At 49.2% G+C, this 24462-nt stretch overlaps 1 protein-coding gene and 1 long non-coding RNA gene across 3 annotated transcripts; both read right to left on the reverse strand.

The window, feature by feature from the left end:
• Positions 1 to 2440: 2440 nt before the first annotated feature.
• On the reverse strand, positions 2441 to 12516 carry LIN7C (lin-7 homolog C, crumbs cell polarity complex component). The gene is made up of 5 exons (XM_038569288.1): positions 12413 to 12516; positions 9542 to 9660; positions 8961 to 9032; positions 7175 to 7384; positions 2441 to 6359 (listed from the first exon to the last, which is right to left on the reverse strand). The coding sequence occupies exons 1-5, from the start codon at positions 12447 to 12449 to the stop codon at positions 6204 to 6206; spliced, it is 594 nt and encodes a 197-aa protein (XP_038425216.1). The 5' UTR covers positions 12450 to 12516; the 3' UTR covers positions 2441 to 6203.
• Positions 12517 to 17081: 4565 nt separating this feature from the next.
• Positions 17082 to 23604, reverse strand: LOC106560180. 2 transcript variants are annotated; one of them, XR_005375388.1, is made up of 3 exons: positions 22670 to 23604; positions 22098 to 22179; positions 17082 to 17557 (listed from the first exon to the last, which is right to left on the reverse strand). It is a non-coding gene; the product is annotated as an uncharacterized LOC106560180 (long non-coding RNA). The 2 variants fall into 2 exon arrangements; XR_005375387.1 differs by having other exon boundaries at positions 22098 to 22164; positions 22670 to 23601.
• Between the last annotated feature and the right edge of the window lie 858 nt (positions 23605 to 24462).

Consider the following 24462-nt stretch of genomic DNA (forward strand, 5'->3'; position numbering starts at 1 on the left):
GGCTGCTGTGGTTCTCCTCCCGCGGCCCTCCTCCCAGGGGCCCTCCTCCCTCCCCTCGTGGCCCTCCCCTCGCGGCCCTCCTCCAACCCGCGGCCCTCCTCCCCCGCAGCCCTCCTCCCCACGCGGCCCTCCTCCCCCCTCCTCCCCCTGCGGCCCTCCCCCCGCGGCCCTCCTCCTCCAATGGCCTTCCTTCTCCCGCGGCCCTCCTCCCACGGCCCTCCTCCCCCCGCGGCCCTCCTCCCCCCCCCCGCGGCCCTCCTCCTCCCTCAACCCTCCTCCCCTCTGCGGCCCTCCCCACGCGGCCCTTCTCCCCCCGCGGCCCTCCTCCCCCCTCTGCCCCTGCGGCCCTCCTCCCCCGCGGCCCTCCTCCCCCGCGGCCCTCCCGCTGCCACCCTCCGGGACGCAGCGCAGGCTCGGAGGGCCTTTCGGTGCGGCTCCGGCCCCAGCCCCGGTGGCAGCGTCGGGCTGGGCCAGCGGCGGCAGACCCGGCCGGGGCGGGCCGGGGCGGGGCGGGGTGGGCCCGCCGGGCTGCAGGCCGCGGGGGCCGCCGGCAGGGGGCGCGCCCGGGACCGCGTGCAGGGGTGCAGCCGCCCGCCCGCCCGCCGGGTCCCACGGGGCCTCGGCCGGGCGGGGCGTGGAGCGCCGGGGCTGCGAAGCGGGAAAGACAGCCCGCGGGCGCCCTCTTGTGGCCAAACGTGAAAGGCTGCGAGGAAAACGACGGGGCATGTACCCCTGCGGCTCCGCGCGGGGGTGGGGGGTGGGGGGTGGGGGGTTGTGCCAGTGCCGCCCTCCGGCCTCTATAACATTTATTTTTAAAGAATATTTTATCTGGGGCGCCCGGGGCGCTCCGCGGCTGAGCCCCAGTCCGCGGCCCCGGGGTCCCGGGATCGAGTCCCGCATCGGGGTCCCCGCAGGGCGCCTGCTTCTCCCTCTGCCTGGGTCTCTGCCTCCCTCTCTGGGTGTCTCATGAATACATAGAATCTTTAAAAAATAAAAACATAAATTTTATTTGAGCAAGAGCACAAGTGGGGCACTGGCGCTCTCATTATGTCTCTCTCAAAAATCTTTTTAAAAACGAAAACATTTATGACACAACTCCCATTCTCCCAACGTTTGCACATTTTAAAAATGATTTGAACGACGGTTCAAACGTTATTGGGCGCCCAAGCACTCTCTGAGGCTCGAGGTTCCCTGGCCCAGCGGCGGCGCGCTCTCCCGGGCGGGGTGGGGGGGGCGGAGAGCGCGGCCTCGGCCGGGGGGGGGAGGCGGCTGCAGGGGGAGCGGGGGGCGGGAGGAGGGGCGGCTGCGGGGGAGCAGGGGCATCGCAAGGTGTGCAGAGCGTCTCCCGAGCACAAGGGTCAGCCGTCGGGACGGAGCAGCACCGCTGGCTCGGGCTGAGCAAACGCCCCTGGACGGCAGGGAACCCAGGGCGCTCGGGGGAAATGCACTTCTGCAGTTGACGAGAACCAGGCGAGCTCTCACAGTCCGTATAGAAGCATGCTGCCCTTTTTAAAGAAAATCTAAAATCAAAGAATATTCACTAAACGAATCTGTAGGAATGTACCTTTGGCTTACCTTACAATCTTAAAAATTCCCTCAGGTGGAGCCTATCTGCCACGCAATAAAGAAGTGCACCAAAACAAACAAACAAAAACTGGTCGCTACTTCATTAAAATCACAATGACCCTGAACTGCAGAACCAGAACGGGTGCGGGGCTAATACTCCTAAGGAAGTGGAAGCGAACCGCAAGCGCCCCTCACTACCCTACCCCCCTGCGGCTCGGGACCTCTCCGTGCATTTTGAGAATTCATGATGCCTTTTGCAGGATGCATTTATTTGCTCGTCGGGCTCCCTTTCCAGCAGCCCCGCGGTCTCTCGAGCCAGGTCCTATCGTCCTTACCAATTCCTTTCTGATGGAACAAATCCCCTACTTGCACTTGGTATGGTTTTCATTCAGAGTGTGGCCCCAGTCCTCCACCCCTAAAACTGCACTTAGAATTCCGTTAGTTTCTTTGATACGAGTGGACAGAAATGTGACAATTCCTTAGGAATCTTATTCCTTACAAAACTTTTATTCCTATTCCTTGTTTTTAAGCATTACTTAAAGGATAGGACGGACTCCTAGGCATCAAAAGAAAGAACTTGCTCGTTTTAATTACGTGGCCACAGTCTTCCTTTGGCTAATAACTTCCCTGAAGCTTTTACACGCAAACAATAGCCAACACACGCAGCGATCGCCGTTCTAAGGGCTTCACAGATCGTGACCTCACCGCTACAGGCACTGCTGCCCGCGACAGACGAGGGAACCGAGGCACAGAGAAGCAACTCCCGTCAGATTACAGGGCGACGGTGGGTCTAGGATTCCCACTAGGGCAGCCAGCCCCCAGCGCTGTGTGGCCGATCATGCCATGCTGCCTCTCTCAAAATAACACACGAGAATTTTTTTCTGTAGTTATATTTTATGAAAGACAAAATACGGGAGTTCAAAGTTTCACTCTGGCAACCATCATACATTATGCTTTTTACCTTATTTAGAAGTCATTTTATACAGAGCTTTCAGAAACACATTTATTGTGTAGTTATACCATTTCTTCCCCAAATCCAACAAACAAGAACATAATACAAGTTTATTTTAAATAAACCTCAGAATCAGAATTAAATTGGTAAATGAAGTCATCTATCGAAAAAGTGTTAAATCTAGTTGGAGTATATTTCTTTGCCTCAAACCAAAGAATTAAAGTAGAAGCATACTGTTGCTGATATTTTTAAAAACTATGTCCAGATACAAGTTAGTCTGGAAGTTCTTGGAAAGTTAATGAGCAAGCAATTTGGTTTTCTCCACTATTTCATCATCAAAGAACTGCAACAAACGTTGGAGAAACGCTATTAGTGAAATTCTGGACAACAGAAAGTGTAAAACCAGATTGTTAGGAGACAACAAAAGTTAGAAAATTCATAAACATACATTTATTCAAGAAATACAATTACCAGAGTCCTTGATATTTCAGTGATCATTCCACATTATAAAATATTCACAACATGTATTCTTTTTAAGTCTACACCAAGTCATGCTGACATTCTTTTCAGATAAGCCACAGCCATTAAATGCTATAATATCCATGTAAATTGTAAACAAAGTACTTGAGCCAAACTACTTAAGTATTAAGTACTGAGCAAAACAACTAAAAAATTTAGTAGAGGAAGACAATGATTTTTTAAAAACACATCTGATTACCAAATCCCAAAGAACTAGGCCATTATAATCTAGTATACTAATGGATAAAGTGGCCCTATGAAGACAGTACATAATTATCAATGACAGCATTTCTCATCTGCAGTTTTTAAATAGGCTTTCTCAATTAATAAATTTATTTTTGTTAAATTTTAAAGGCCAAGGGGGCAGAAAGATGACAGACATTAAACTACTGGCCAATTAAAGAAAAAAAGATAAACTATAATTACTTCCCAAATAAGGAATGCCAAGTATCTTTTATTCCTCAAGAAAGTACTAAGGAAGATAATCAATTATTGCATCTGCAGCTACTAAACAGTAGCTATAAATTGAACTATTCTGTTCTGATACTTCCAGATAGAGTCCAGTGTAATTAGAGCATTTTATAAAGGGGAAAGCAAGTGGTTCTCTACCCTACATGTCCTTTAGAACCACCTGGAAAGCTTAAAAAAGTAAGTATCTGGTCCCACCCTGGGAGATTCTGAACTTACCTGCTATGGAATGGGACTCCTGTAATAGAGTTTTTTTAAAGCTCTGCGGGGTTTTCTAATGTGCAGTGAAGATTGAGAAACCACTGAATCCACCCATTTTGAAATACCAAGAAAACAGATGGAAACTGGGTAGTTTATAATTTACAAATCAAAAGCTTATTTTATACTTATAATGTGCCTAGTTACGTTCATGAATCAGACTATTTATTTATTAAGATGACAATCCCCTTCACTCTCTCTCGCTAAGTAAGACCACTACTGTACATCTTTGCCACTGAATGTATTTTTCTATGGTCAAGATTTAAAATTCTGGGATACACTGTGAAAACTGCATTAACAAAAACAAACTACTGCTACTCATGCTCAACAGTAGCAAGCAAAACTACTGTATTTGGCTCCTTTAAGCTATCCTTATTTTAAGAATTATAAATAAGTGCCAACCCACACAACGAACAGATTGTGGATTACTGCAGAAGAAAAAAAAATTAGCTTACTCAACTTACTAAGTTTCAACACCAAAAGATTGAACTTGGCTGAAAGTTCTGAAACAGCGGAGATACTGAACCAGGAAGCTATAATTTATAATGAAATGTTGACACGCCCTTAAAAGCTACTACAGCTGTAGCTATACTAAAATAAGATTTTTCAGGATTTACTTACCCTGTAATGCAAGAATACGAGCATACTAATATTACTGTTTTTATATGCACCGATCTCTCTCTTTAATAATGTAAAGCTCTACAACAAATACCTCTAATAACTTTACAATTAAATTAAAATAAGTCCATAATTCTTCTACACTACTTTGGTCTCAACGTTTTAAAACATCAATTAATTTTGAAAATACACAATTTAACAACATGATCCTATCAATACAAGCACGTTTTGTAGTGGACTAAAGACACATTCAACCATGCAATCCAGTGTTCAATACCTAAATGATAAATAACAATGCTGATTGACTTTTATTCTGAAAATCATTGAAAACTGGAATAATCTTGTAAGACTCACAGTGCTCACACACATGCAGAAAAAGGTATACATTGCTATTCTTCCTGAAGGAATGTTACAGAATGCCCACTTTTTACAGGGTAATTAGGATAAATTCCTTATGCATTTCAACCCATTATCTTCTTTTTAGCATCTGTCACTTAAAATTCTTATAAACCATACAAATGTTCCTATAAGTTGGGACCTGAAAGTGACCTCTAACTCGTAATTTCCACCTTTAAAAAAGACCTCAGTCACGGTCCTACGCTAGTAGCTGCCTTTCAGTAAAAGAGTGACATCCAGTGGACAAATCAAAGTATCTCTCAGAATTCCCATCCTTTGAATCAAAGATCACATCTCTACATTCAACCATCTCGGTATGAATGAGTTCCTACTCATTTGGACTTAAGAGTGTGCAGACTCTTAGGAATATATCACCTCATAATTTCTATATTATCTTAAGCATATCCTTCTATCTTCTTCCTATTTAAAGTCAATTCTCTAAGTGAGCTAGTTAAGAGTGTGTAACTCTTGAGGCTAGTGAGGTTAAAGGTAGTATTTCGTCTTTGCTTCTGCTATTTCCCGGCACAAACTAACTGGCTCATCTCTAGGAATGCAAAAACCAAAATATAAGAAATATATTTAAATAAAAATGAATAGCATTAAAAAAAATCTGCAAAAGATGAAGCCTGAACCTGTTTTTGCATCTATAATTTATGATCTATTGTTGAACATAAATAGAGATATAATCAGTAATGCCAACAACCAAATTACATCCTCTTGCCTCACTGCTCAAATATTATGAAAGAATATATATTTTAGCAATGATTGTTTCAGTGTTTAAAAACTTTTATAAATCAGTATAAATGAATATTCATTATACGTTATGTTTAAATAAAAGTAAAAAATTTCCACTCTTCTGTGTTATGATTTACCACTGATTATATATATTATGAGTGTTCGAAGTACAAAATGCAGCAGTGGTGTTAACACTGATAGTGTAGTGAACTGCTGCTGTAGCTGAGACTGTTATGTTTCATTTCTTGGAAAACCGTAAAGAAATTTTACACGTTAAAAAAAATAGAGTAAGCAAAAAAAGAGCTGGAGAACTGTTACTTTTAAATAAGCAGCCAAATGAAGAAAACTTTTTTTCCTAAAAAAAGATTAAGAATGTAAAAGTACTTTTTAATATTAAAAAAGCATTTTTAAAAATCTATAACAACTTTATGACAAAATCTGCATTTGAAAAAGGCCTGTAAAAACAGCAGGACAGAATTGCCCTCATCACCTTTCACTTTTTGTCAGAAAAAAGTGTATGCATCTCTGGAACCATAAACAATGTTAAAAGAGGTGTTTATAAAATGGCAAGGAGGATTTCACGGGAAGTTTCTGTTTCTTTTTTACAATCATTGGCATTGCGGCCATCAGTAGGTCACAAGTAAAACTTTTCTAGCTAAAAGCAAAATGGAATATACAGTTTTGAATTGCATTAGGTCTGTTGCCTGCGTTTTGCTGATCTCATTTTTTCAAAGCGTGACTCCATTTCTTCTAGGACCTTGGGTGTATATCGTACTACTAATTTAACCTTTCCCTGAGCTGCTTTCAGCAGTTCTACAGCTTTTTCATGATGTTCTCCTTCAACGCTCTAGGAAAAAAAATAGACATGAACACACACACAATTAATATCCCAGGTTTTGTTAAGTAACTCAAAACACAGAAATGTTTAAAATACATGTAAGTAAAAATGTTTTAATGCTGTATCATCTCAAACACTACAAACCTATGACATAATCTGGCTTTATCATTTTAATGGATGTGAAATCCTCTGCTAATTATCTTCTGTTTGGGACGCCTGGGTGGCTCAGCGGTTGAGCATCTGCCCGTCTGCCTTTGGCCCAGGGCGTGACCCTGGGGTCCTGGGATCTAGTCCCGCATCAGGCTCCCTGCGTGGAGCCTACTCCTCCCTCTTCCTGTGTCTCTGCCTCTCTGTGTCTCTCATGAATAAATGAATAAAATCTTAAAAAATAAACATAAAAGTAAATCATATTCTGTTTATAGCCCAGAAACTGGTTTTTAAGTTTCAAATAATTACTCTGAATACCAATCTATTTGCCCGATTATTTCACGAAGTCAGAAGTAAATTAGCCAACTGCTATTCTGTAAGACTAAAATCAGGGCAGACTTCTAATTTAATGTATTAACTACTAAAGAGCTTAATTACTTCATAAAAATCACACTAAGAATTGCTAATTTACATTGGAAAAGCAGAAAAACACACTTAAAATGCTTTAAAAAGTTATCACCGTACTAAATACTACTGCCCAGGATTTCCCCAAGGGATTTCTAAACTAGGGTTCTTTGGTCCCCCCCCACCCCCATTATCTTCTGTTTCCATAACTCAAATACACCCCCAAGTGGTTACACTGAGTTACTACAAATAGGAATAAAAGTCATCCATACCACTCCGTTAACAGAAAGGAGTTGATCTCCTCGCTTGAGGCCCCCATGTCTATCAGCAATTCCACCCGGAATTATTCGAGATATATAGATTGGAGAGTTTTGTTCTTTGCCTCCCATAATATTGAATCCAAGGCCTTCTTCTGTTTTTGGTAGCTCAACAACTCGAGGATGAGAATGTCCTTCGCTGGCAGCAAACGCAGCCACAGTAGCCTCAAAGAAAATTTTACATATTTTTAAAATGTGATCTTTGTTTCAGTTCTTTTGTCTCTTTTTAAAAACTACCTCACTTTTGATGTCTGCATGCTCACAAATTGACTGGCAGTCTGGAGGAGAAGGTAAAGCCGAGCGCAGGGGATTTTAGAAACGATGACTGGAAAGCATACCCTGGGTGTCTATGTAGGAGGTGTTAAGATTGGTTAGGTCACTCAGCCCACCCAGTGTCCAGAACTGCTGTGCAGCAATTGGCAAGCAGGCTCGCTTGGCAGATGAGATGAGAAAACTCCTCCTGCAGCCAGCAGCCCTGCGCCTGGCTCCTTTAGGAAGGAGCTTCTGTACAAGACACAACCTACCTACACAGTAACCTATAAGGAGATAGGTGTTCTTAGGCAGTCATTTGGGCGGCTGTATCATCTGTACTATATGCTAAATAAATAAATAATTCAGTATCGAGAAAAAGACAGGTACACGTGACCAATGTGAATTTTTCTGTTGCTTTAGTGAACTACCCAGTTATGACTAAAACCCTACTTTAACTCGTCTTTAAAACTTGAAATTTAGGCTAATGTACACTAATCCTAACACAAAGTTAGGTTATTTGGCTTCATTCTGCTTTTAAAGGTAATTAAGTAATCTGGTACCATTTTTCACGATAGATCAGGGTGCATGAGCAAAAATGGGGAGTAGGACAAGAAGGAAATCAAGATGTGTTGAATACTACTAGGTACCAAGCTCTGAAAGAAGCCTTTAGATTATAGAACAAGAAATTCAGTAAGCTGTGAAGGTCATAAAACTAAGGAATTTCAAGCCAAGTTTCTAGGTCTTTTTATACTCTTCCAAACTATATCCACATGTTTAAGTGTTTATATTCAACAGAGAATCCAATACTTCCTTTTATGGACCAGTAACTATCAAGGCAAAATTACCTGCTAATGACTAGTTCTAGTTTAAGTCACCTACTGCTGAAACTAAGTTATTCTAACAAGACATGAGACACATTGATGCTAGAAATATAGGAGGTTCTAGAACACTGGCACAGAAAAGCACACTGAAACCTGTCATATGCAGGCAGCTCTGAAGAGGTAACCTAACCTATGACATTACCCCGTATTTGCAGAGTTGAGGTAAAGGAGAAAAACAAAGAGCAGCCCGGGAGTGTACGCTGTCTACCATATGCTGTCTGTGTGGAGAAAAATAACCTAATGTAATGCTTCCTCATCAAGAAAATGAGGATAATAATATATTTCAGAATTTTGATGAAAAGTTACATAATTAATGATACAGTATGTATACTATATATAGAAGTTATGTATTAACATGTGTATTATTTGTGTGCAAGTGTATGTTTAATGCATTATCGAAACTGTATGATAAAATATTTGTTGTAAAGCCAATAAAAATGTCTTCTCTGTACTTGAGATAGTCTAGTGTGATGTGAAGGATAATCCATGTTATCAGCTTTCAAAAGAAGCCTATCAAATATCTAAGAATTACATATTTTAAACCTCTCATTTATGATACATTTTCTCATTTTTACTAGCTGGAAAAAAAACAAAAAACAAAAAACTACCTTTGCAGTTGCATTAGCTCTCACTTCGGGACTGCTACTGATGTCCACAGTCTCATAGACGTGTTCATATACCTGTAAAACCCAGAGATATCATCATGCTTTAAAATTTCAGAATATACCACATTTGAGGTCTAAGTCAAGTTAATCAGTGTTCAAGTTTTAGGCAAAGTTATGCCATCTTGGTAAAATATCTCTCTAAAAAAAATCCCAAAAAATGAAGAGGTACAAAATTCCAGTTAAAAAATAAATAAGTCAAAAAAAAAAAAGTCACAGGCATGAAACGTATAGCATAGGGTATACAGTTTTCATATTGTCATAACACGTTTGGGGACAGAGGATGACTAGACTTATTGTGGTGAGCACTGAATGACGAACAGAATCGTGGAATATACTGTATGCCTGAAATTCATACAGCATTGTAGGTTTATTATACTTCAATAAATTTTTTTTCCAAAAAATGAGAGGGGGAGGTTCTAAAATTTTCTAAAGTTTGTTTCCTAAAAACTTCTGACCAAATTTCAGAGTATGATCTTACATGCAATTAACTCAAGTGTTTAGTAAATTTAACCCTATTTACTCACCTCTCTCACAGCATTGCAGAATTCACTTTGAAGGACTCTTTGTAAGGCCTGCAGTTTCTGTGGTGGCACCTCTCCACTTCTTTGCAGTTTTTCCAACAACTCTATTGCTCTACAAATATCTAAAGTCAAACAGACACACACTGATCATTTTCTCTGAAGATTCGTTAAATGCCTTGTAACAGGATTCAGTACTCAGGGATTAACCAGGAAAATGTAGAATACAGAGGGAAAAAAAGCCTAAGAGTATGAGCTTGCATGTTTGAGGGGGTATGTGAATACACATACGAGGGAGGGAGTGCAAAATCTGAGAATGCTAAATTTTATGTAATTAGGAGCCTTATGTTGCATACATATAAGATCTGGAAAAAATTATCTTTGAGATGAAGGAAAACTGAATATAAAATACTAAATGTTACAGAAAAGGACAGGGGTTCAAATGTGACAGACACACGAACATTGGATTGCTTCAAAATGCTGATGGTTCTATCTGGAGCTCATTAGTCACTAAAAATTTATCTATCATTATCAGTAATCAAAGCACTGAGTAGCACAAACACTGTGTGCTAGGGAAATCCTTGTTCATTTCTGAAAGAAAACCACAATTTACGTGTGGATATGAACCATTCAACAACAGATGCAGTTAGTGGCAGGAACACAGTTAAAACAATGGTAAAACACGTTCGGAAATTCCCAGGGGAAGTGTGTTTTATAAATCAATACATTTTTTAAGATTCAGAGTCATGTTGGGGCGCCTGGGTGGCTCAGTTGGTTGAGCGTCTGCCTTTGGCTCAGGTCATGATCTCAGGGTCCTGGGACGAGCCTCGGGCACTGGGAAGTCTGCTGCTCCCTTTCTCTCTGCCCCCCTCCTGGCTCCATCCCCCTCTCTCAAGTACGTAAATAACATCTTTTATTAAAACAACAAAAAAAAAGAGTCAGTCATGTTAAAACACTGTTATAACTGCCTCTATTTTTTTTTTAAACTGTGTTTTTGTACCCCAGGAGGCTAGAGTACCTATTATTCTTTGCCTCCTTTTATTTATTTTTTTTAATTTATTTTTTTTTAATTTTTATTTATTTATGATAGTCACAGAGAGAGAGAGAAGCAGAGACACAGGCAGAGGGAGAAGCAGGCTCCATGCACCGGGAGCCCGATGTGGGATTCGATCCCGGGTCTCCAGGATCGTGCCCTGGGCCAAAGGCAGGCGCCAAACCGCTGCACCACCCAGGGATCCCCTTTGCCTCCTTTTAAAAGGAAAAAGCTCTAAACTTTATACTAATACCGCAAGCCTGGAACTTTTTCTTCATAGAATTAATACGGCCTTCTTTGTGTATGCAGCTGCAAAAGTAGGAATAAATGTAGTGAAACAAGCAGTAGCTTTCCCGATTTCAGCTAATAAAAGCTTCAACTGATGTTGATCACATGCAACGGAATCAGACTTTCCCCATTCTGATTTCCCACAATTCAAATGACTGGTGAACCCGACTGTTGGCTCATGGATTACTTTAATCTACAAAGTCACAACATGTAGGCTATATAAATATTTCCAATCAACAAGAGATGGAGACGAAACAACTCTTTGCTGAACCTCAAGTGTACCTCGTTACGTGTTCACATGTCCTCCAACTGAATCAGGTTTTGACTATTTTAGAAGACGCTCAGGACCCTGATCGTGAGGCACTAATTTTACACTGAGCGCTGCTGGCAGTGTTTGTTAACCAGAACTCTAGGGAAGCGACAGTGGGTGTCCTCTTTCTTGTCCGGCTACATGGCAGCCACTAGGAATTCATCCTACTAAGCTGCTGAGCCTTCTGTCATAGACCCGACAAGGACTCTGAAAAAGCAAAAAAGCAAAAAAACAAAAAAGCAAAACAAAACAAAACAAAACAAACCAAAGCCGCGACCACCCCCCTATAGGGTAAGTGCCAGAGGTGCCGTCTCACAGTCCGTGCTGCGCTTGCAAATACAAAAGACCGCCAGCCGGCGTGTCGGAATCCCACCACCACCACCGGCTCTCAAAAAGGAGAACACCTACTCCTGCTAACGGAGAACACACCTGCTCCCATCTGCAGAGCACAGCGCCGCTGCGCTCAGGAGGAGGAGGAGGAGGAGGAGGAGGTGGTCACGGTCTCGGGGCTGACCGAGAAAGTCTCCCCAGAGGACCTTCCTCCTGGGTCAGAAAGGATGCTGTGACTCGGGCGCCCGGGGCGGGGGGGCGGTGGAGCATCTGCCCGCGGCCCAGGGCGTGACCCCGGGTCAAGGGGTCGAGTCCCGCGTCAGGCCTGCTGCTCCCTCCGCCTGCGTCTCTGCCTCCCTCTCTGTGTATTCTCATGGATACGTATTTTTTAAAGATTTTATTTATTTACTCATGAGAACACACAGAGAGGGAGGCAGAGGCAGCAGCAGGCCCCACGCAGGACTCGAACCCGGGACCCGGGGTCACGCCCTGGGCCGCGGGCAGATGCTCCACCGCCGAGCCCCCTGCACCCCGCAGCGAGGCCGGCGGCGAGGCGCACCGCGGAGCAGCAGCGCCCGGCTCCCGAGTCGAGGCCGCGACCGCACCTGCCGCGTCCGCCGCGTTACGTAACCGCCCGCGGGGCCGGCGCGGCGCTCGCCTCGGGGGGACCCGGCTCCGGACGCCGCCCCGGGAGCGCGTGGGAGCGCGTGGGCGGCGAGGGCGGCGAGGGCGGCGAGGGCGGCGAGGGCGGGTGGGCTGCGCCCCGGGCACGGCCGCTGCCGGCGGGGCGGGCGCCGAGGAGCGCGCGGGGCCCCGCCCGGGGGACCGCAGGCGCCCCCTCCCCCAGCGGCCGGGCGCGGCGACCTTCGGCGACGGGCAGCCGGGATCCGGGGCGCGGGGCCTCGGCCGCACTCACCCCGCTCCAGCCGCACGGGCTCCCCCAGCGCCGCCATCTTCTCCCTTTGCCCGCGACCCACAGGAAATGACGACACGGGGCGCGGCGGGGGCGGGGCTTAGCGGCCGCCGGGGGCGGGGCCTGGCCGCATCGCGAGAGTCGGCGCGGTGCTCCGGCGGGGGCGGGGGGCTCGCTGGGGGCCGCCCTGGGTCCCCTCCGCTCCGCGGCGCCGATTGCACACACGCGGTCTTAAGGACCTGGCCCGGGGCACCTGCGTGGTTCCCGGTCGTGACTCCGGGGCCCCGGGTTCGAGTCCCGCGCCGGCCCCCAAGTCCTCCCCAGCTCCTCCCCGGAGCTCCGCGTCGGGAACCTGCAGCGGCCCCTCCCGCGCCGCTTCCCGCCCCCGGAGACCCGCAGGCTCCGAGCCCTGGGAGCCCGGCCGCCTCCGCCCCCAGAGCGACCTCCAGCGGCGGGGCGCCGCCCACTGCCGCGCCCGGCCCTGCAGCCCTCCCGCTGCACCCACCGCGCCTCCCGCTCCCCGGCTGCTCGGGAGGCACCACTGGGCCCAGCTGGGGGTTCCCCAGCGTGTTCCCCTCGGGCCCTGCTGGTCCCCGGCCCTGCACCCCTCCCGCTGCACCTGCCTCCCCCTCCCGGGCTGCTCAGGAGGCACCACTGGGCCCAGCTGGGGGTTCCCCAGCGTGTTCTCCTCCATCCCTGCTGGTCCCCGGCCCTGCACCCCTCCAGCTGCACCTGCCTCCCCCTCCCCGGCTGCTCGGGAGGCACCACTGGGTCCAGCTGGGGGTTCCCCAGCGTGTTCCCCTCGGGCCCTGCTGGTCCCCAGCCCTGCACCCCTCCCGCTGCACCTGCCTCCCCCTCCCCGGCTGCTCGGGAGGCACCACTGGGTCCAGCTGGGGGTTCCCCAGCGTGTTCCCCTCGGGCCCTGCTGGTCCCCAGCCCTGCACCCCTCCCGCTGCACCCGCCTCCCCCTCCCTGGCTGCTCGGGAGGCACCACTGGGCCCAGCTGGGGGTTCCCCAGCGTGTTCCCCTCGGGCCCTGCTGGTCCCCGGCCCTGCACCCCTCCCGCTGCACCCGCCTCCCCCTCCCTGGCTGCTCAGGAGGCACCACTGGGCCCAGCTGGGGGTTCCCCAGCGTGTTCTCCTCCATCCCTGCTGGTCCCCAGCCCTGCACCCCTCCCGCTGCACCTGCCTCCCCCTCCCCGGCTGCTCGGGAGGCACCACTGGGTCCAGCTGGGGGTTCCCCAGCGTGTTCCCCTCGGGCCCTGCTGGTCCCCAGCCCTGCACCCCTCCCGCTGCACCCGCCTCCCCCTCCCTGGCTGCTCGGGAGGCACCACTGGGTCCAGCTGGGGGTTCCCCAGCGTGTTCCCCTCGGGCCCTGCTGGTCCCCGGCCCTGCACCCCTCCCGCTGCACCTGCCTCCCCATCCCGGGCTGCTCAGGAGGCACCACTGGGCCCAGCTGGGGGTTCCCCAGCGTGTTCTCCTCCATCCCTGCTGGTCCCCGGCCCTGCACCCCTCCAGCTGCACCTGCCTCCCCCTCCCCGGCTGCTCGGGAGGCACCACTGGGTCCAGCTGGGGGTTCCCCAGCGTGTTCCCCTCGGGCCCTGCTGGTCCCCAGCCCTGCACCCCTCCCGCTGCACCTGCCTCCCCCTCCCCGGCTGCTCGGGAGGCACCACTGGGTCCAGCTGGGGGTTCCCCAGCGTGTTCCCCTCGGGCCCTGCTGGTCCCCAGCCCTGCACCCCTCCCGCTGCACCCGCCTCCCCCTCCCTGGCTGCTCGGGAGGCACCACTGGGCCCAGCTGGGGGTTCCCCAGCGTGTTCCCCTCGGGCCCTGCTGGTCCCCGGCCCTGCACCCCTCCCGCTGCACCCGCCTCCCCCTCCCTGGCTGCTCAGGAGGCACCACTGGGCCCAGCTGGGGGTTCCCCAGCGTGTTCTCCTCCATCCCTGCTGGTCCCCAGCCCTGCACCCCTCCCGCTGCACCTGCCTCCCCCTCCCCGGCTGCTCGGGAGGCACCACTGGGTCCAGCTGGGGGTTCCCCAGCGTGTTCCCCTCGGGCCCTGCTGGTCCCCAGCCCTGCACCCCTCCCGCTGCACCCGCCTCCCCCTCCCTGGCTGCTCGGGAGGCACCACTGGGTCCAGCTGGGGGTTCCCCAGCGTGTTCCCCTCGGGCCCTGCTGGTCCCCGGCCCTGCACCCCTCCCGCTGCACCTGCCTCCCCATCCCGGGCTGCTCAGGAGGCACCACTGGGCCCAGCTGGGGGTTCCCCAGCGTGTTCTCCTCCATCCCTGCTGGTCCCCGGCCCTGCACCCCTCCAGCTGCACCTGCCTCCCCCTCCCCGGCTGCTCGGGAGGCACCACTGGGTCCAGCTGGGGGTTCCCCAGCGTGTTCCCCTCGGGCCCTGCTGGTCCCCAGCCCTGCACCCCTCCCGCTGCACCTGCCTCCCCCTCCCCGGCTGCTCGGGAGGCACCACTGGGTCCAGCTGGGGGTTCCCCAGCGTGTTCCCCTCGGGCCCTGCTGGTCCCCAGCCCTGCACCCCTCCCGCTGCACCCGCCTCCCCCTCCCTGGCTGCTCGGGAGGCACCACTGGGCCCAGCTGGGGGTTCCCCAGCGTGTTCCCCTCGGGCCCTGCTGGTCCCCGGCCCTGCACCCCTCCCGCTGCACCCGCCTCCCCCTCCCTGGCTGCTCAGGAGGCACCACTGGGCCCAGCTGGGGGTTCCCCAGCGTGTTCTCCTCCATCCCTGCTGGTCCCCAGCCCTGCACCCCTCCCGCTGCACCTGCCTCCCCCTCCCCGGCTGCTCGGGAGGCACCACTGGGTCCAGCTGGGGGTTCCCCAGCGTGTTCCCCTCGGGCCCTGCTGGTCCCCAGCCCTGCACCCCTCCCGCTGCACCCGCCTCCCCCTCCCTGGCTGCTCGGGAGGCACCACTGGGTCCAGCTGGGGGTTCCCCAGCGTGTTCCCCTCGGGCCCTGCTGGTCCCCGGCCCTGCACCCCTCCCGCTGCACCTGCCTCCCCATCCCGGGCTGCTCAGGAGGCACCACTGGGCCCAGCTGGGGGTTCCCCAGCGTGTTCTCCTCCATCCCTGCTGGTCCCCGGCCCTGCACCCCTCCAGCTGCACCTGCCTCCCCCTCCCCGGCTGCTCGGGAGGCACCACTGGGTCCAGCTGGGGGTTCCCCAGCGTGTTCCCCTCGGGCCCTGCTGGTCCCCAGCCCTGCACCCCTCCCGCTGCACCTGCCTCCCCCTCCCCGGCTGCTCGGGAGGCACCACTGGGTCCAGCTGGGGGTTCCCCAGCGTGTTCCCCTCGGGCCCTGCTGGTCCCCAGCCCTGCACCCCTCCCGCTGCACCCGCCTCCCCCTCCCTGGCTGCTCGGGAGGCACCACTGGGCCCAGCTGGGGGTTCCCCAGCGTGTTCCCCTCGGGCCCTGCTGGTCCCCGGCCCTGCACCCCTCCCGCTGCACCCGCCTCCCCCTCCCTGGCTGCTCAGGAGGCACCACTGGGCCCAGCTGGGGGTTCCCCAGCGTGTTCTCCTCCATCCCTGCTGGTCCCCAGCCCTGCACCCCTCCCGCTGCACCTGCCTCCCCCTCCCCGGCTGCTCGGGAGGCACCACTGGGTCCAGCTGGGGGTTCCCCAGCGTGTTCCCCTCGGGCCCTGCTGGTCCCCAGCCCTGCACCCCTCCCGCTGCACCCGCCTCCCCCTCCCTGGCTGCTCGGGAGGCACCACTGGGTCCAGCTGGGGGTTCCCCAGCGTGTTCCCCTCGGGCCCTGCTGGTCCCCGGCCCTGCACCCCTCCCGCTGCACCTGCCTCCCCATCCCGGGCTGCTCAGGAGGCACCACTGGGCCCAGCTGGGGGTTCCCCAGCGTGTTCTCCTCCATCCCTGCTGGTCCCCAGACCTGCACCCCTCCAGCTGCACCTGCCTCCCCCTCCCCGGCTGCTCGGGAGGCACCACTGGGCCCAGCTGGGGGTTCTCCCCGTGTTCCCCTCGGGCCCTGCTGGTCCCCCAGGCCTGCACCCCTTCCCAGTGAACCCACCTCCCGGCTGCTCTGGAAGTACCACTGGGCCCAGCTGGGGGTTCCCCAGCGTGTTCCCCTCCATCCCTGCTGGTCCCCAGCCCTGCACCCCTCCAGCTGCACCTGCCTCCCCCTCCCTGGCTGCTCGGGAGGCACCACTGGGCCCAGCTGGCAGTTCCCCAGCGTGTTCCCCTCCATCCCTGCTGGCCCCCAGCCCTGCAGCACCACGCACGTGCTCGTCTTTTACTCCTTGTTCGGCCACAAACACCTTATGTCTAGTGTGCACCAGGCGCCTTGCTCCTGGGAAGGCCGCTCAGCACGAGACAAATGCAGACATGGCCCTTCTTTCTTCAGATACTTCCTTTTCCTCCAGCCTCCAGCCCTCCCCTCAGTGACCTGACTCTCAGGTACACCCCACTGTCCAACCCTGTCTCACAGCTCGCTGGCACTGTATTCATTTTGTTTTTTCAAAGTTTTCTCTTTTCAGCATCTAATATTCTCTTGATCCCAATGGTTCAGTTTTCATTTCAGAGTTATAGTTTTTATCCGTAATGATTAGATTTACGTGTGTGTGTGTGTGCGCGTGCGTTTTGACATTTTGCATGTTCCTTTCTTACCATGTTCGATCTTTCCCACAGCGTCTTGAACCTACAGAATGCGATTATAATGACGATCTTAATGGTTTTATTCTAATTCTCTCATCTGTGCTATTTCCGGCACTGTTTCTATAGATTGATTTTTCTCTTCGTTTCGACCCGTAATTTCCTGTTTCTGGCCTGACCAGTGAGATATATACATATATGTGAGTGAGATATAGGCCAGGCATTGTGAAATTTACTTTTCGGGTGCCGGATATTTTTGTATCTCTATGAGTATTTTTGAGGTTTGTTTTGAAGTACAGATAGGAAACTTGAAAACAATTCTGTCCTTTGAGGATTAATTTTTAAGCTTTGTTAGGTGGAACCAGCTGAGCCTTTTCTGTACGGCTGATCACGCCCCACTACTGCGTCAGTGCCCTTCTAAGTCCTTTATACCATGTCTCATGAATTAGGTGGCTGTAGCTTGACCGGTAGGAACAGGAACAATTCTCAGTAGTTGGGACTGTGGACTGTTTGCTCCTTTTGAGTGATCCTTTCCTTGTCCTTGGTAATTTCCCTTTTTAAAAAAAAAAAAATATGTATTAGAGAGAGAGTGCATGGAGGGGTAGATGGGGGAAGTGAACTCCCTGCTGAGTGGACAGCCCAATGACAATGACTACTCAAGGGCTTGATCTCAGGACCCAGAGCTCATGACCTGACCTAAAACTAAGAGTCCATGCTTAACTGATGGAGCCACCCAGGCTCCCCATCCTTGGTAATTTCCGAACATAATAATCATCATAAAATTTCAGAATTCCAGGGATAAATAGAAAATCCTGGGATCCCTGGGTGGTGCAGCAGTTTGGCGCCTGCCTTTGGCCCAGGGCGCGATCCTGGAGACCCGGGATCGAATCCCATGTCGGGCTCCCGGTGCATGGAGCCTGCTTCTCCCTCTGCCTAGGTCTCTGCCTCTCTCTCTCTCTCTGTGTGACTATCATAAATAAATAAAAATTAAAAAAAAAAAGAAAGAAAATCCTAAAAATTTTCAGAGAAAACGAAAAGACTGAAAAGTCACGATCTAAGAATTGGGAATCAGAACAGTTACAGATCATTAATTATTTAAGCATAGGAAAGGAAGAAAAAAACTTTTGGGAGCTACTGAACAGGAAAAATATGAGTCCATTAACAATCCATTTGTATCCAATGCACAAAATTAAAGAATCGGTTTTTGTATAAGGAGAGAGTCCCTAAAATGACACTCCTAACTCACAAATCCCTGATCCTGGGAGGTGAGAGACGCCAAAGTCCAGCTCCTTCCTTCACTTTCCGGAGGAAGAGGAGTGATTACTGCCCTGCGTCTCAAAGGAGGCAATTGTGAGCACAGATGAGGCAGAGCTGCTTTTGAGTTTTATGCCTCTATCAGGTTACCGGCTCACCAGGTTATTAGGACTCACTTCCTAGCCAAGAATTGCTCTTCCTGCAGAAGGACTCCTCTTTACCTGTTGCTTCCTCATACCATTTCCTGCCTCAGACATGGAATGGTAGAGTCAAATCAGAACAGCAACTCGGAGCGGAAACAAATCCAAGCGAAAGCTAAATTATGCACGTTTTATCATCATATGAGGAATAAAAGTCCTAAGTAGGCCGCCAGGTTATGGAAGCTTTCCTAACCCAAGACACTGCAGACACCGGGTACTAAGCATCAAGTCAGAGAAGGAGGGAGCGTGTGGGGAAAATGGGTGGTAGGAGGATGTCTAGAGATGGGAAATGGAACATGCAAAGTAATATGAGGAAGCCAGACACACCAAGTGGAATGTTTTACTATGTTTTTTCCCCCCCCCACATTTTACTGCTTTATTGCGGGTTGCACCCTGCACCACCGTACAGGCTAGATATGCAAAACACTTGCGTCTTAGGACAGGGTGAGATCCTGCTCTTAAGTAAAGAGTTCAGTCGGGACAACTAAAGTCCCCATTTTCTTTATTTTTTTTTTTTTAAAAAAACAGAATTCCTGTAATATACTCCTCAGTAAAGTAAGATTTTAGACAAGTGGCTTCCTTTACTTGAAGCCAATGATATTGTCAAATGCGAAATAGCCTACATGTTTAAATAAACTAAACAATATATAAACACACGAGTGTGATCGATTCAACACAGCCATATGGGGAAATCTCTTCAAGAACACCTGTTGAAGAAAAATGTTCTTGATCGAGGAGCTCAGATGAGAACACAGAACCCCATCTTGGAGTGCCCGGGATCTAAAGTAAAACCCTGCTTGTTGTGAGGATGAGCTGCAGATTATATTAAAGTGTAAGGGTTTACTTTTTTAATGTCAACTGTCTCATCATCACTCTACAGTACATGTAAAGGCACAGATTGATGTATTTTTCTGGCATCTTTCTGACGCACCCTTGCCCTAAATAAATCTGTTTGCCAGGATCTTGTCGCTTAAATTAGCCATCTCAAACTCTTGGTCCTGCCAACACAGGCGATTGTGCCAATGTTCTCAGCATTTACTGGCACACGAGCTGTTGCCTTTTCTTTGGCTTTCTGTGTGTACCTGGGGCCATCAGCCTTCCTTCACAAGACAGCAGTCTGGCTTATATATCCCTGAGACAGACCTCAGGATTGTTTGGACTCATTCTGGTTCTCTCCAGGGTGTGCATCCTGCATGATATATTTTCAGCCACATAATATATTGTTCAGAATTTGTCATGCACATACTTGCAGATTGGCAGAGCCACCTGCCAGAGATGAGAACCTTTTAAGTTGTTGTCAAACGTCATAAAATGTGTTCCATGATTAATTTTGTGGGCACAGATTGGTTTTTGCACAGAGTCCAAAATTTGGGATATGTCACAGTGACTAAATGGCACCGGCATGCTGAATGAATTTGGAATTTGTTTTGTCAAGTGTGGGAGCAGGCACACAGATGGGCTTTGATCCAGTGGTGCTGCTTGGAATTCTCATTATAGCAATGATGTCATTTGTCACGTAGAGTGGGTAATGGTGCTGCCAAATTGTGGACAAAGCATGGCAAATAACAAAGCACCCAGGCCAAGGGAAAGGACTTGCGGTAGCACAGGAAGTTTTCACTACCAGCTGACCTCTACTTACAGGACATAAACATTGCGTCAGGGCTGCCAAAAATACGCTCAGTAGAAATACAGGCAGAGAAGGAAACTTCCAACAGAAAGGGCCCTTTAAGGAGGGCCCATATAGCCTAGGAAATCTCCACTTTACAGAGAAAATCAAGTAAAACAAACATGCCCTTGCTATTTGCATTAGGCTGTGAAAGGAATCTTTGAGCTATAAGCAAGAGTCTTTCTGCAAATCCAACCAAACCCCGGCCGAGGCATTTTGCTTTAGAAGAAAAGCTTTGTCTACTCGACAGTTTAGCAACTACATTGGAGAATGGAAAAAACCACACACGTATACAGGTGCACACAGGTAAAACCCGAAAATCTTATGATGGCAAAGAAGTACGGCATTTGCCCACCAAGTCTACACCAGAATCCTCCACTCTACAGGGCTTTAAAAGTACATTCATGATGCGGCTAAAGCAGTGTTTAGAGGGAAATTTATAGCTGTAAGTGCCTAAAAAGGAGAAAGACCTCAAATCAATAACCTAAACTTTAAGACACTCAAAAAAGAGGAGTAAATTAAACCCAAAGCAAGTAGAAAGAAGGGGACAAAATAAAGTTTAGAGTGAGAAATAGAATTGGAAGAGCAAAAACCAGGATAGCAGAGAAAAAAAGAATAGAAATAAAAAACAAGTATGAAAATTAGTGAAACTAAAACTGGGCTTCTTGAAAAGACCAACAAAGTGGACAAACCTTTAGCTAAACTGGCCAGGAAATAATGAAAATTCGGATTATTAAAATCAGGAATTACTACCAAGCTTACAGAAATAAAAATACGTTACATATACATTACATAAAATATATATTAAATCTAACTCTGTGTATTATACATAACTATGTATTATACAGGACTATATACTCATACATCTAATTTATATAATTAGTTCATGTATTTAATAGTGTGTGTATATATATATATATATATATATATATATATTTAATTAATTCTTCATACCAGAGGCCCACCATGTAAATTTTGATTCAGAAAGCCTTGAGTGTGAAATGAGTATTTTCATTTTCTGGGAATTATGAAGGTTTTGGGGATGTGCTCTTCGTTGAGAACTACCGACCTAGCACATATTAGTCATTCAGAAATATCGTTGAATTACAGTGGAATATTTATGTACCAGTTAACATCACGTGCAGCTTCATAAAAGCATGGACGTCCAAAGTAATAGTGCATTTAAGGAAAGTAAAGGAAAGCCAGGGATAGGCAACTTGGGGCAAGTGCGAAGGCTCCACAGTTTCATTCGGGATCCTGGCCTCTGGGATGTAGAACCGGTGTCCTAGGACGGGGCTTTGATCAGCAAGTTTACTCATGATTTAAGACGGCTGCAGGAGTTCCAGTTATCACATGTGAGTTGCAGGCCAGAAAAAAGGAATATATTTTTGCACAAACATAACAATCAGCCTGTCTAGTCAGGTCAGTATCTTTTTTTTTTTTTTTTTTTTTAATTTCAGAGAAAGAGAGAGTGAGAGAGCGAGAGGCTGAGCAAGCACAAGAGGGAGGGAGGGGCAGAGGGGGAACCCGACTCCCCGCTGAGCAGGGAGCCTGAAGTGGGGCTCGATCCCAGGACCCTGAGATCATGACCTGAGCCGAAGGCAGACACGTAAGAGACTGAGCCACCCGGGCGCCCCAAGTTAGCATCTTCTAAGCAGATTTCAGAGAAGTCTCACATAATATTCTGAGCTGTATGTCATTGCTCAGAACTCATTTACGTGGCTCCAGCTTGCGGCAATCGGATTGGGAAATCGAGGCTTTTATTTCGGTTGACAAAGGGCCCAGCTACAAAATCTCAACCCTGTCCCTGGGGAGGAAGAGGGACATGCACGCTGACATAATCTCCCAGGAATCTTTGCCATACTTTACCACAGCTTCTAGAATCTACTTCAAAACTCGGTTCTTACAGCATTCCGGGTCAGTAGGTTGTTCCTCCTTTGGAAAGTCTCAGCCAGTTGCCTACAAGTACTTACCCAGCAGGTGCTGTGGAGACGCGGGGAACGCCAGCTGGGCTCCTACCCTCCAGTACCCTCACGTGATCTGGGCAAATGAGACCTATATAAATGAATCAATCCACAATGCTGTCTGCCAGCATCTATGAAGGGCTATGGTTTACAGTGTAGACTCCCCACTTCATAGTTGCATTTCAGACTTAAGAAACAAAACGATGTTGTGTACAAACTGACTCAAACTAAAATATTCATTGAAATGAACCACATTCCTTTAACGGAAACCAAATCTGAAAATTCAAATTTACTCAACTCCAAACCATCCCAAAATGTAAATATTTAAAAAACAAACAACAACAAGGGGCAGCCCCAGTGGCTCAGTGGTTTAGCGCCTGCCTTTGGCCCAGGGCGTGATCCTGGAGACCCGGATCGGGTCCCACGTCGGGCTCCCGGCATGAAGTCTGCTCCTCCCTCTGCCTGCATCTCTGCCTCTCTGTGTGTGTGTGTCTCTCATGAATAAATAAATAAAATCTTTAAAAAAAAATAAAAATAAAAAATAAAAAACAAAAACAACAACAAAAAAACCCAAAACAAACCTTCCAGGATCCATTGTTCTTTTTGCTTCTTATCACTTGCCAGGTATGAACGGAACCTTGCAAAACAGCCTTAGAATCATGAGCTTCTCAGTCTCGCAGGTGATGTGGTCATCAAATGGCTGGCGAGAGGACAGACGCTGGCAGCTGTCTCACCGCCTCAGGGCAGCGAATTTGTCCTGCTTACCCCCTGTACCAGGGCACGTGCGGGTCCTAGAGGTACCGGGAAGACACTCAGCTTTCAAAGAGCTCACAGACCCACCGAAGGGAACAGACATATAAGCAGTCACAGAATCAAAGCAGAGATGGTGCTGATTGTTATTGTAGTCGCTGCTCTTGTTGTTTCTTTAGCTGCAAGGATTTTAACAGAGGGCAAAGCTCTGTGGAATAGAGTTCTCGTTGGTGGTCACCAGAGAAAGCTCTACAAGGCAGTGGTTCTCAACCAGGGGCGGTTTTGAAGTCCAGGCAACATTTGACAACGTCTGGAAACATTCTTAATTGTCAAATGGTGGGTTGGGGGGTGAGGGTTGCGACTGGCATCTAGAGAGTAGAAGCCAGGGATGCCGCTAAACATGTCACCTTGCCCAGGACAGCTCCCCACCTGCCCCCACAAAGAATTATCCGACAAAAGGCCAAGAGCGCCAAGGCTGATAAACCTTAGCAAGGGGGAAACATTTTTTACAGGGATGATCAGGATTTAGCGAGTGGGTGAGTGGGGGTGGGAATGCCAGCGAGAGGGCCAGGTGAGCAAAGCCATGCAGGAGGAAATGAATGCCCTGTCTAGGAAGTGAGGAGGGCCTCGGTGGGGTACAGAGTGTACACCGGGGATGGGGAAAGCATGGAAGGAAAGGGCGCTTAACACTTAGGTTGAGGTGGACTGTGGTGGCTCCCAGATGCTTGGATTTATTCTTTGGGCTAGAGTGAGCCCCTGAAGGACTGTAAAAATTGAAGAGCTAGGATTAGAACTATATTTTACAAATATAATCTGAGGAAGGGGGCACCTGGGTGGCACAGTCGGCTGAGCATCTGACTCTTGGTTTCAGCTCAGGTCATGGGATCAAGCTCAGAGTCCACTTGAATTTCTCTCTCTCTCCCTCTGCCCCAGCTCACCTGCATGCCCCTCTCCAATCTCAAATAAATACATCTTTTTTTTTAAAAAAAAGAGAGAAATATAATCCAAGGAAAGAGCTTCAATTATTGAAGTGTATAATAAGCGTATAATAAGAAAATTCCTCATATTTGAGGGTTGTCTGTCATTAAGCTATGATTGTTGGAAAGCACCAGAACTTCAGAGAAGAGAGGAGAAATTCTACACAACTGGACTAGGTGTGCTGGTGACGGTGTGGACTGCTGCGGGATGGATAGTGAGGAGGGCCCGGGGGTGAGAGACGGGTGCATCGTTGAATCCTATGCTGGGAGATCCTTCCCTGTGGCCTCCAAATCTGCAGTAGCGTTTTCAGACGTCACAACACAACTTGTACTGGGGTTTCCTGTGGAAGAGGACTGTATTTGGGTTGACTGGACGTTGGGGGAGAAGGGTGGTGAGAAAGGGGGCAACACTGGCCGGAAGTGGGGGAAAGAATTTAGATGCTTCTGTAATTAGTCATTTCACTTCCCACTGCTTCCTCTCAAGCTCCTACGGCCCTGCCCCACAGCAGTGCGCAGGCTTCCCAGATATCCCACACTTGGCTGCTCTTCTTTCTGGTTGGGATGCTCTTCCTCTCGGTGGAGCAAATTTCTGCTGACTCTTCAAATCCACTTCAATTGTCCTATTCTCTGCACCGCACTTTAGACAA

This window comes from Canis lupus, chromosome 21, assembly GCF_011100685.1.
Source record: "Canis lupus familiaris isolate Mischka breed German Shepherd chromosome 21, alternate assembly UU_Cfam_GSD_1.0, whole genome shotgun sequence".
Taxonomy (NCBI): Eukaryota; Metazoa; Chordata; class Mammalia; order Carnivora; family Canidae; genus Canis; species Canis lupus.